Source organism: Schistocerca cancellata, chromosome 10 (genome assembly GCF_023864275.1).
Source record: "Schistocerca cancellata isolate TAMUIC-IGC-003103 chromosome 10, iqSchCanc2.1, whole genome shotgun sequence".
Lineage (NCBI taxonomy): Eukaryota > Metazoa > Arthropoda > Insecta > Orthoptera > Acrididae > Schistocerca > Schistocerca cancellata.
Window position 1 is genome coordinate 105,601,717 of NC_064635.1, and position 13,194 is coordinate 105,614,910.

General features: G+C 38.2%; 1 protein-coding gene across 1 annotated transcript in view; it reads right to left on the reverse strand.

Moving 5' to 3' along the window:
* Positions 1 to 4,240: 4,240 nt before the first annotated feature.
* The window catches only part of LOC126106670 (E3 ubiquitin-protein ligase UHRF1-like), a 60,080-nt gene continuing 51,126 nt past the window's right edge, over positions 4,241 to 13,194 (reverse strand). Inside the window, exons 12-13 of the mRNA XM_049913039.1 lie at positions 8,531 to 8,629; positions 4,241 to 8,415 (exon numbers count right to left, since the gene is read on the reverse strand). Of these exons, the coding sequence (XP_049768996.1) occupies positions 8,266 to 8,415; positions 8,531 to 8,629 (249 nt within the window). The 3' untranslated portion in view covers positions 4,241 to 8,265. The remainder of the gene's footprint in view (positions 8,416 to 8,530; positions 8,630 to 13,194) is intronic.

Here is a 13,194-nt window from a genome sequence, read left to right on the forward strand (position 1 = left end):
TTCGCAACCATTTACAATTCGTGTGGGCTCATGAACTTATTGTTCAAAGTAATTCTCAGAGAAAGCATTTAGTACAATTTCGGAAAATGTTTTCTGTCTACCACTGGCTTTGAACATGTATTGTCGCCAACAAATCAAGGGTAGATTGAAGTCTCCACCAATTATACCTATATGAGTGCGGTACTTATTTGTAATGAGATACAAGTTTTCTTTGAACCGTTCAGCTATTGTATCATCTGAGTCGGGGGGTCGGTAGAAGGAGCCAATTATTATTTTGGTACAGCTGTTGAATATAACCTCTACCCACAGTAATTCGCAGGAACTATCTATTTTAACTTCACTATAAGATAAAATACTACCAACAGACACAAACACACCACCACCAACTTTATTTAATCAATCCTTTCTGAACACGGTTTGTACCTCTGTAAAAATTTTGGCAGAATTTATATCCGGCTTTAGCCAGCTTTCTGTTCCTATAACGATTTCAGCTTCAGTGCTTTCTATCAGCATTTATGCTCTGGCACTTTTCCAACACAGCTACGACAATTTACAACTACAATACCAACTGTTGCTTGGTCGATTCTTCTCCTTTCTTTGCCCCGTACCCTTTAAGACTGGAGCTCTTTATGATCTTTCCCGAGACTGTCTAACCTAAAAAACCGCTCAGTCCATGCCACACAGCCCCTGTTACCCATGCAGCTGCCTCCTGTGTCTAGTGGACACCTGACCTATTTAGTGGAACCTGAAACCCCACCACCCTATGGCGCTAGTCAAGGAATCTGCAGCCTAGACGGTCACAGAACCGTCTGAGCCTCTGATTCAGACCCTCTACTCGGCTCTGTATCAAAGGTCCGCAATCGGTCCTGTCGACGATGCTACAGATGGTGAGCTCTGCCTTCATCTCGCTAGAAAGACTGGCATTCTTCACCAACTCAGATAACCGCCGGAAACCAGAGAGAATTTCTTCCAATCCATAGCGACACATGTCATTAGTGCTGACATGAGCCACCAACTGCAGCTGGCTGCACCCTGTACCAGCCGGAAGGTCCCTTTCCACATCTTGGATGACTACCCCCAGTATGCACATTGGCTTTCTTCCTGTTCTTAGCTGCCATATCCCTAAGGGGCTCCATCACCCGCCTAACATTGGAGCTCCCAATGACAAGCAATCCCACCCTCTCCACTTGTCCGAACCTCTCAGGAATACCGGCCCTCAACAGGTGAGGCCGCCCTAGCTGGCTCAAAAGTACTTTCAGCAGTGGGCAGTACCTCAAACCTGTTACGGAGGCGTAAGGGTACAGCCTTGTGGCCAGCACCAACTTTTGTCTTCCGCCCAGGGATTCGTGACCCCACCAAGGTTTGCCAATCACCGTCAGGCAAGTGTCGACTAGCAGGGACGTCCGAATCCTAGGGCACAGTGGCATCAGAGATCCCAGGTGATGCTACAGGTTCCAGAGGCACCAAAGTGCTCGCCTCGGGTGTCCTAATGTCACCGCGACCCAGGGCAACAGCCTGGAGCCTGTCGACAACAGCCAACACAGCTCCCAACTGTTTATGGACGGTGGCCAATTCCCCCTGAATACGTACACAACAGGCACAGTCCCTATCCATCCCTAACAATCTTTCCCTCTCTTTTATCCCACAACCTGTTCAAAACAAACAGATGACTGACGACTACGTGAATTTACACTATACCAGTTACTATAACACGATGCTACGACTCTCAAATACTATAATATGCCCGAAATTTGTGAATTAAACTATGCAAGTACCCAAAAACACAAAAAGAAATTAAGAATTAAACTATGAAACAAATAAGTGAGCTAAGAGTATATGACATGCTGCTGGCTGCTGCTTATCCAACAGCGGCAGGGAGCTCACTGGCTGTGACCAACTGACACTGGCCGTTCAAAAGATGGGTCGTGAGGTGATAGCTCTATTGGTAGAGCAATGGGCCAGGAAAGGCAAAGATCTCAGGTTCGTGACTCGGTCCAGAACACAGTTTTAATTTGTCGAAGAAAATAGTTGCGATACTGATTGACACAATCTACAGTGATATCAGAAAAAGTGACATAAATCCACCTACAGTGGATTCGTCGAGTTGCAGGCCAGAAAGCAAGCAGCCAAAATAAAAATCAGTCCATGTCTCAATTTCAGGTTGCAGACACTAAAATGGTGAAAGCCTTGCCTACAGGCAATGTGGGTAGCAGTCAAGTATACATCACGAGCTGCAAAAAGAGACATTTCAATCTAACTCGTAAAATCATACAAATTCTTATTTCCCAATACTTCAAGTAGTTAAGACTAATTGTATCAAAAGGAAAATTCACTAGAAAAAACTATATAATTATGAGAGAGGACAGCTTGCCAGTGTCTACTTCCACAGGACATTTTCAGCACTGCAGACGTTCGTGGAAGTACACACTGTCTGAGTATTCTGAACTAACTGCTACTTCCCCAGAGAAAAGAAAGGGATAGGCTGGGGAAGGTCATAAAGGGCAGGACACTTAGACCTTAAGAAGAGAGGGACCACCTGTTGTGAGGATGAAGGGAAACAGAGATTTCCCCGCTATTCAAATTTGTGTGTTGACAAAGGCATTAATTCTAGAAATATCAATGCATTTCTCATAATGTAGCTTATAACCACCCTAAAAAAGTTTTAGAAAAATTGTTAATTGTTGTTGACTTGTATCAGCTACATTCTTCTTAAAGAGGTACTTATGTGTAAGTAGGGTCCAGGAACTGCGAATATCCTTTAGAACATACTTGGTAATATAACACATTTTTAATAACGTGTACTATACCAAGCTGCAGATACTTTTATGACCACCATAAAAATATATTCAAAGACTGCAAATTTCATTAATTGCTGCTGCCTTTACTCACAACATGCTTTTTAAAGAGACTGCTGATAAGTAGGCTCATAAACCTGAAAAATATTCGTTGTGAAATTCACTTTGGAAAGCAATGTCAGTACTAACACTTTGTCTGAAAAATTTTACGCATATACGGTACGTTTATTTTTATTGATTAAAACAAAAAATTAAAATATAAAGTAACTGACTAAATTAAAATATTTTCAAAAGGAGTGCATAAAGTAACCCCTCCACCATTCAGCTTTAAGCTCTCCGTTTCAAATCTCATCCAGTGCAGTCACCAACAATGTCTACCCATTCTGTCCGGTGAGTCTCCCTGACACAGGGTTCTGTGTGACTATTCCAATCCCTCCCTATTTCATGTGCCTCACCAGTCCTTTTCCTTCCCATTGGACTTTTCTGCCAGAAGAAGCAACCAATGGCTCCAAAAGTTTTCAATATATTTTTATATGTATGTTCTATCAACACTTCGCGAGTAGATTCTTGATCTATCCAATTACATTACATATTAAAAAATACAATTTAATGTACAGTACTGCACTATATATTGTACTAAACATAGAGGAGTGTGTGAACATTTGCAGGTGTACAGTGTCAGGCATGAAGCTCTGCTGTACCAAGAGGTGGCCTCATGGCGACCAATGTGTTAAAATCATATTGTTGAGTGTTACGAAGATCTGTGATTGGGCGTTGTTTTTCCCAACCACAGATCTCACTGGAGAATCGATAACTACTACTGAATTAAGTGTACTGCAGCATTATGATGAATGCTGGAATCACTGTATGTCGTACCGAGGCAGAGGGGTTTGCCTCATCTGACAGCAATTACGATGTCAATTGGTTAAAGCCCTGGTTTAAGTAACTCAATTTCACATCCCTATACATTAAGAAAAGTTTAATTATTTAGTGTATGTGAATGTCAACTGTGTGAGGTGTTAATGGAATTGAAAAGGAAAATGTGAAACACAGTCCACTTCTTTCGAATAGCACAGAGTGAAAAGCTGACCCTGTGCTCAACTGATGAACAGATCACGATCACCTGTTTCAAATTCCATAGCTTTGTAGGACACTGCAGAGGGGTTTGGTGTTTACCCAGGGTCAGTGGCACAAGGTGTGATAAGGAAAGTCTCTCCCCAACCCAAATACTAGTGGTGAAAGTTTCTTCCAGCACTCAGATGTGTATCTTGATACCTCAGACTTGAGTGTCACCATACAAGAGAGCATTAGCATCTTACAATACGTTAGCCGTGAGTGGAAATAAATACAGCATACTACAATGAAAATTTTTACCACATGCGTAGAATTTCTTTGGCATCTTTATGTATGTACAGTAAAGGATTAGACAGTAACGAAACATTCACTTACTTTCATATTTTTTTATTAAAAATAGGAATGTTTGGTCATTTTAAAGTGACATGAATTGAAGAGGTATACATTAAAAAATAATGTATGTACAAACACTCTTGCTTAAAAGCCACATGATTATAAATCACAAAAATTAAAAGGAATGTACACTAATACATGAATTATACAGTCCTGTATTTTCTGTTCGACAGCAGGTACATATTAACACTAAATGTAATGGACGAGTGCTTGCAAAGTAGCTCAACTCCAGCAGAAAACGTTTGGGCACAGCATTGCCCCAGACATTGGAGAAACACAAAATGCAATTTCTTGCTTTCCAATCTTTGTTTGGATTTTGCAGGATGAGAAAACGGGTGGAAGACCCGATTTTGTTACCACGCCCTTCTCTACATGAAGAAAAGCTATAAGAAAAGGCACTGGATTTTATGCTTCTCATTTATCAGTTTGTGACAGCTCTTCTCCAACTGTATCTGTCTATGCAATTATTAAGTAGACACTCCTCATTTTGCAGGTTAATTTTCATCTTAAATCTTAATATTTTCAATTTAGCTCAATGATTTCATTTTTGGCACATTATTAAAAAAGTATTGCAAAGACTATAGCATCAGTCAATTGCAGGACTTTATAGTCAAAGATAAATTACAGGAATAAAGTAAGACCAAATGCGACATAGTGTGGTTATCAGAAGTACTGAAAAAGTGAATATCAGATAAGAGTTATAAAGATAAGAACATTTTTATTACAGAGAAATGCAGCTGGGTGGAAATTAAAATGACTGCTTTATTGTGAACAAGAAAAGTAAAGGTTACTTAAATGATGTAGTAACATTATAAAATCACTGATTGCTGTTATCCCATAAGACATTATGTCTGTTTTGCAAAGTAAAGGTAATGATATAGCTATTAAGGAAATCTCTACACAGCTAGTTCCAAAAATAAACAAAATGTTTCAGAGTAGAATCTGATTAAGTGAGCTATCAGGAAGGGAATTAGAAATTTAGATTATGAGAATTTAGAAATATGGAGGCATACCAGGTTACACTGAATGAAGACCTTGTCCTGAAAAATAAATATGGACACAGATGAAAGCGACAATTTACATAAGGTATGTACACAAACAGGAAAATTCATTCAAGTGTACACACTAACATGTTTACATTGAGGAGGCAGAAAATGTGATGAATGGCAGCAAGTCCCACAACAAAATAATATTAGGGCATTTTAAAGCTTAAGGTAAGACAAGTACTATTCAATGATTTTTTCAACTACGGATATGATACCTCAACAAATTCTTTCAGAAGAAATCAAATAGAAAGTGGACTAAAACAATGATCAACATACTGCAAATAAAATAAAACTAATTCACAATACTACCACAAAAACAGCAGAAATTTTTTAAGGACAGATGAGGATGATAAATCGACAGATAACAACAGAAATAACCTTATAAAGTACAAAAGGCCTGGAGTGCCAGTGGTAATTTAAACCAGAAGGAACATGCCACATGTGTGTGTTCCACATCTGGCACGTATTACAAGTTTTGGGAACTACTAAATGACAAATAAACGGATCAAGATACAAACCAGGAGACGTAATAACAACTATGAATGAGAATGATGTAGAAATGGGGAGCATATGTAGCAAAGACCACAATATAGTACATGGACCAAGGAAGTGCCTCACTGGATTCCAAGAAATAAATGATGCAAGAGCAACATGGATGCAAATAGTTGAATACTGGAATGCATGGAAAAGATCTGAATCCAGCAAATGGCTGATAATCAAGAATTTTCACCAGGTGCAGATTACTGCTGCAAAACTATTCATACATTTCAACCCATGAAGTGGAATACAGCAACAACAAAAATAAATGAAAAAGAAATAAAAAATAAAACCTTGTGACTCTTTTCACGTGGTATTTATCTAAAATCCTGAATTTCTCTGTTATAAAATATGTGCACCAAATAACTCTTAAGATGCTAAAATACCAAGTATAAAATACAATTGTTTTTGTCATTTAACACAACACATTCTAAAGCTAATGAATTACACAAATGGCTGCATATTATAAATAAAGCAAAGCATAAAAATGATTTAATACCTTTTTGTTTAATAGGACCATATATGAAGAGCTTTGGATGCAATGGGAGCGATGAAGTACAGTTGATGCTACTTCAATTGTCTCTTATCCAGTCAACAAGCCAATTTTGGCCAAAAAAATGCAATACTGTTGTTGTCAATCAAATGGGCAAATCTTTACAGTATGAAATAAATACTACACTGCTCATATTTGTAAAAATACACTGGGAGAAAAGATTTTACATTTCCACAATCTCAGTTTCTGAGATAATCAAGAGAAAGCAAAAGAAAAAAATGAATGTAAAATAGGAGATGAATTACAAGTGTTGTCTGTTATTCGAAAACAGCCACGTCATCTTCACATGGGACAAAAAGATAAATTAAATCAAACAATGGAAAATCCAGGAGGGAATGTAACAATACCAGAGAAGGAAAGTTGCTACCATATAACAGAGATGCTGAGTCACGATAGGCACAATAAAAAGATTCACACAATCATAGCTTTCGGTCATTAAGGCCTTTGTGAGCAGTAGACACACATACACACACGCATGCAAATGCAACTTGCACACACGTCTGCAGTCTCAGAGAGCTGAAACTGCACTGTGTAGTTTCAGCTCTCAGACTGCAGACGTGTGTGTGTGTGTGTGTGTGTGTGTGTGTGTGTGTGTGTGTGTGTGTGTGTACTGCTGACAAAGGCCTTAATGGCCGAAAGCTATGATTGTGTGAATCTTTTTATTGTGCCTATTGTAAAAAGATAAATTTCTATTTACGGTACAGCAAGAAAAATTATGTGGCAGAGACAGATGAGAGTCCTTGAGTCTGAGTCACAGTTAACAAAACTCCATCATGTAGTACCCAAGTAAAAGGCTGATCCACTATTGTGGAGAAGACATATATAACAACATAAGCATAAACAGTAACAATGGAAATCTTCATTCTTATCCCTAAGTAAAATTTTGATCAACTCCAAAATTAAAAGTCTGAAAGTTTTAAACAACAGAATATATACCAAAATCTTTCACAGTTCCGAAGAATCTGAGCCATTACAACAAAAATCTGAATTGAAGAATAACTGTTATTCAAACAATTACAATTAAAATGTATAAATTTAATAAAGAACCACCAACAAAGGAATAAAGCATGGTCCAACAGGATATTAACCACAGAATAGACACTATTCTATATGTAACTAACAATAAAATAAGTCTGCACAGGAGTACAGCTGTGCTAAGCAAAGATTAACAGCTGCAGTCCCTAACATGTGTCACAAAACCAACCATAAAACAAAAAAGTGGGGTACTGGTAACAAGAGATAATGTTCTGCACAGGCAGCTATAGCAGAGCCATTGCAGAGTAAAGCATGAAATTTTAATATGCACACAGGTCAGCCACAGCTAAGCTGCACAGCAGACAGTTATGTACTTGCCAATAAAATTTATGGCATAGGCTGCACGGCATAAAAATCCATTAAAAACTACTAGAACTGAGGTTGCATCATTAGAAATACTAGAAGTTAAGAATCTCTGTAACAACAATATAGAAACACAAGAAAGAAATATTTTGCACTTGGTAAATGTTTAATACTCCTAGCTTGACAGATCTGTAAAAATTCATTATCAAAAACACAGATCACAGGCAAATAATGTTCTAAGCCTATTTGATCAGAAAAAAATCAAAGTCTGTATAATCTACAGTGACTTTTTAAAATTTGATTTTTTGCACTGCTCATGACCCCTTGACAATTACACTTGAACACTTAAAACAATACAAGATTGTAATAAAAATTGCAAAAGGATGCATGATATCAGTATTAAGTATAATACAAGTCTTTCTTACATTTGAGTAAATATCTTTACAAACAATATATCTGGGCTAAAATTCTTAAGTATATCCACAGTTTCACCCAATGTCACACTGTGGAGAGAGTATTTTACAGCGATTTATTTGCGGCCCTCTTCGTAGCCAGGAAAGAACGCCTTCAGGACTCCAAATAAATGTTCGTTCACAACAAACTGGAATTTTTTGGTCAAGTCTTCCCTGCATGTAGGGCAAGTATAGACTTCTGCCTTGAAAGCTCTCTGCATACAATCCTGCAAGGAGAAGAAATTAAGGCATAATTACTTTGAAACCAGAATTGTACAGGATAGATTTAATACCCTGATTTATGCAATTCAACAACAAATTTTCTGTTATTTTGCCACTTACCAAACAGAAATTGTGATTACAAGGCGTGGTAATGGGTCGATACAACAATTCTTGGCAACATATGCAAGAAAAATTTTCCATAACAGCATCGAGATATTTCTGCAAAAAATAAATAAATATCAAAAACTATTGAGAAATAGAAAAAGAAGCATATACTGCTGAGTCAATAAATAGTAGGATGAGGTGGCACTGGAACTTCACCTCCTTGGAGCTGTGGGTTAGTTTTTAGAGAGTAGAAGAAGAAAAAGTAGTAGTAGTAGTAGCAGTAGAAGAAGAAGAAGAAGAAGAAGAAAAGAGAGAGAGAGAGAGAGAGAGAGAGAGAGAGAGAGAGAGAGAGAGAGCATTAAGTTACACAAAAACAGACAGAAACAAAATGTGCACACAATGTTACCAAAAAGCAAACACATGGCACATACATGACCTATTTAACTAACGTAAATCTATCTGATGATTGAGGTTTAAAGCTTCTAAATGCATAGTGAAAATAATAAATAAAATGTGGCTGGTTGCAAGAAACCTGTAGGTAACTGATATTCATAACAAACATAGTAAAGCGTAACCTAAAATGTTTGCATGTAAAATTGTGAAATAGTAAAAAATATACAAATGAAACAGTAAACAAATTCAGAGGCGGTATACAAGAAAACAACATCCAACCAATGAGAAATAGTACGTGGAGAGGTAAGAATGGTTTGGGATGTAGGACCATGCTACAATTAAATCAAAATCTGTAACTGGTGCCAACTGCCACATGAATTGCAGTTTTATATTTCATGCAAGTATACAGAATTACACTTAACTGCAGAGTAGACGTGCATATGATGAAACAACAGAATACATTGACGGCCACAATGACATTAACTTAGAGACCAATAGATGACTGGAGTGGAGTGGACAGTGCGGAAAGAACAGAGTGACTAGGGGTGTGAATGAAGATGAGGACAGAAGTACTTATCTGAGGTTGACCATTTGATCATTATGAGAGGACTGTTGATATAAGAGCTTCCAACATATGCAGCTTTTGGCCTTTGTTTGTCAAGGGAATGGAACTGATAGCTGCGATCTTTACTCAGTAAATGTCCAGCAAATATCACAATCAAATTCTACATCTCCAGCTGCATTCATGTTCAACCAATATAGCGGCCATGTTCTTTACTCACTGAGGATTATAAAAACTGCTAATCAAGGTAAGCAATTTCATGTACTACACTGCTGCCTCACAACTGCTTCTACCTTTGGCACTGTCAATTCACTTCACATTCAGTTTAATACTTCTGGCAGTTCAACATAACGTGGATGATATGAATCTTTACAGATGAATAAACATACCATGATTATACTGCCAAAATCTATTAAAAGATCAACTGCTAATATATCACGTAGTTGGTACTTGCAGTTCACACATTAGCTGCAGAAAATGGACAGGTCATTAACCAAAGAAAGCAAGAAACATTTTGTGGGAGTTAAAGAATCCAGAAAATGCTGTAACATCTGTGATGTGGAAAACTCACCGGAGAAGGCAGTCAGTTACAAATCAGAAGCTCACCAGCTTTGATAGCAGTATTGAGTGAATTTATGTCGTTACTGTCGGTGGTGGTGGTGGTGGTTAGTGTTTAACGTCCCGTCGACAACGAGGTCATTAGAGGCGGAGCGCAAGCTCGGGTTAGGGAAGGATTGGGAAGGAAATCGGCCGTGCCCTTTCAAAGGAACCATCCCGGCATTTGCCTGAAACGATTTAGGGAAATCACGGAAAACCTAAATCAGGATGGCCGGAGACGGGATTGAACCTTCGTCCTCCCGAATGCGAGTCCAGTGTGCTAACCACTGCACCACCTCGCTCGGTATCGTTACTGACAATGTGTAACTGCTGCCACTGTCTGCCTTCTTTGAAATTATGTTCACATTGGGATTAGTTGGCTAATTTTGGCAGGAGAAGTTTTGTCTCTTTGCTAGTTTATTTGGATAGTGAACTGGTCTAGGGTAAAATTTCATATGGTCTTCATATAACTTCATGGTAAACATTCACCTCTGACACTCGCATCGTTTAGAGTTCTGTAGTTTTAATGAAAGTCCTATCGCCCCTTTCACTTCATTCTTTCAGACAGAAACACACCTACACACGTCACAAAATTCACCATTTCAGAAAGAATGCCTTCTGGCAACTGAAAGGTCACGATAATCACTTTCTTTCACACTGATAAATCATTTCCTTTCACTATTAAAGTATTGAGGGAAATAAATCACCACTATAATCTTATGTGCATACTTTCACTGTGCCATGCAAGCAGCCATTACACATGACTGATGGTCTCAGTCACCTTACTGTAACATATTGTTATAACAATTCATTAAATTCATTAATAGTATTTTTTTATTATGTACTGTTTAATACCTATCCCCCATCTCCGGAACTTTACCCCAGGTCTCTTGCATACCTTGTAGGTCTATAATTCCCAAAAGAAAGTGCTAGTCCTGTACGGGACACAGGAAAACTTGTATAAAGTTTGGGAGTTAAAAGAGGTACTGGTCGAAGTAAAAACTACGAGGATGGGTCTTGAGTCACTCTTGGCTATCTCAGTTGGTACAGTAATTGTCTCCATGTTCAAGTCCCGAACCAGTACACAATTTTAATATGTCAAGAAGATCCAAATCAGTGCAAACTCCACTACAGAGTGGAAATTCCGTCTGGATTCAGAATATCTGTTTTCCATTTTTAAATCCCAATTAGCTACAATTGTGTGCACGGCAAAAGTAACTGAAATAATGCACTAAAAAAAACCTAGGGCACTGGATTTTTTAAATTTTATTTTAACTGAGGGTTCTGATTTATGTAGTCCCTAAAAAATCCTTCTTGAAAAATCATCATCCAAACACATTATAGCTATGGTATTCTGCTAGATATACTGAACTAGGAAAGATTAGAAAAACATAATTATATAAGAGGGTGAAGCATGTATCAACCAGAATTTTTGTTTTACACACACTTTTGCAAATGGAGAGCAGCACAGACTCTGTTCATTGCTGCTTTTCATTTCCAGCAGTTGTTCTTCACAACTAAGGTGTCATACCGTTTCTTAATCAGAATCGTAATGTCATACCAAGAGCTCCAGTCATCTGTTGTGCAACAACACATTTTAATAAAGTTTCTCACAAGAGAAGTTGTAAAATCATTAAAAACTCTGGGAGACTTGTGGCACAGTTTGGTGACATCACCCTGAGAAAGACTCACGTGTACACAACACAAGGCACAAACAGTTTTTACAAGAATGAGAAACAGTTGAGAATTCAGCTCACCGATGTTGCCAGAGGACCAGCGTGACTGAGAAGAATATTTGCACTGTCAGTCAACTTACTGAAGTTGATTGCTGAATAACAGTCGCTGAAATCACTACTGAGGTTGGCATAAGCTACTGTGGTACTCAGACAATCATTACTACTAACAACCTTGGATTTCAGAAAATGCCCACAACGCAGGTGCCTAATCTTTTCACCACAGAGCACAAATTTCATCATCTCGAGGTAAATGGACAAATTGCAACAAAATGGGCATATCGTCAGCAAAGGCTCGCATTTCCAATCAGGGATGCGACTGTGCTTCGTGACAATGCTTGATCACACACAGCTGCCCAAACTCTACCAAAAATTCCGCTAGGAAAAATGTCTATTCTGTTCAGCAGGCTATATAGGAAAATAATCTCCACGTGTATGAATTTTTCTGAAGCTTATAAAAATAATTCCAGTTCGTGAGTGATTCGCTCTAGTATAAATAGTAAGGGAAGTGGTTGCAGAATGTAAACAATTTTGGAGTAAAGGAGACCAATCACTGAATAAGTGTTGAGCACCGACAGGTACACAGAAAAAGAGAACAAAAATTTTGCTAGCTTTCCAAATATTTTTATTCTTCTCTTTTTCCTTTCTACTATCCCACTCAGTTAAATTTATCAATGCCAAATTTCATATCCAGCTTCAGGTATCTTACAAAGGGGCAGGGATCCATCTACATCTAAGCCATTTCCTGAGGGAGGGCATGATGGGACTATTTATCATGTATCAACACAAGCACAAAGATGTCTCAACTGATCTACACAACTGAACTTGTGAAATTTTGGATGTGTCAGTCAGTTAAAGTGTATCTGAACTTCAACTGATAGTTGAATTTTGCAGTGCTATCACCAGGTGACAAAGATGTATATTGATTTCTGTGCCCTTGTAAGATGATTGGAGACATAGCAGTTTGGTTCTGAAATCAATAGCATGTATATCTGACATCAATAAATATGGCTGAGTGGAAAAAAAAGACTGACTTTTCCTCAGTGAATTCTATCAACTGAGATCGTAATCTTGCATCACTACAGAAGCTCCAGGGTTTACTAATAACTGGTAACTACAATATTTACAAGCTCTATTTTTTGACTGATTAATTAATTAATTAACTACTTGTGACAGCTATCATCCATTTCCGTAGATTTCTTGTTGCTGGCGATATTTTTGTGCCATTGGCTATCTTTCTCTGCCACAAGAAAATTTTTTGGGACATTTTTGCGGCACGCGCGATCTTTTTTGCGGCACGCGCGATCTTTTTTTCGGTACGCGCGATCTTTTTTGCGGTACGCGCGATCTCTTTTGCAGCACGCGCGATCCTTTTTTCGCCACTCGCTATCTCT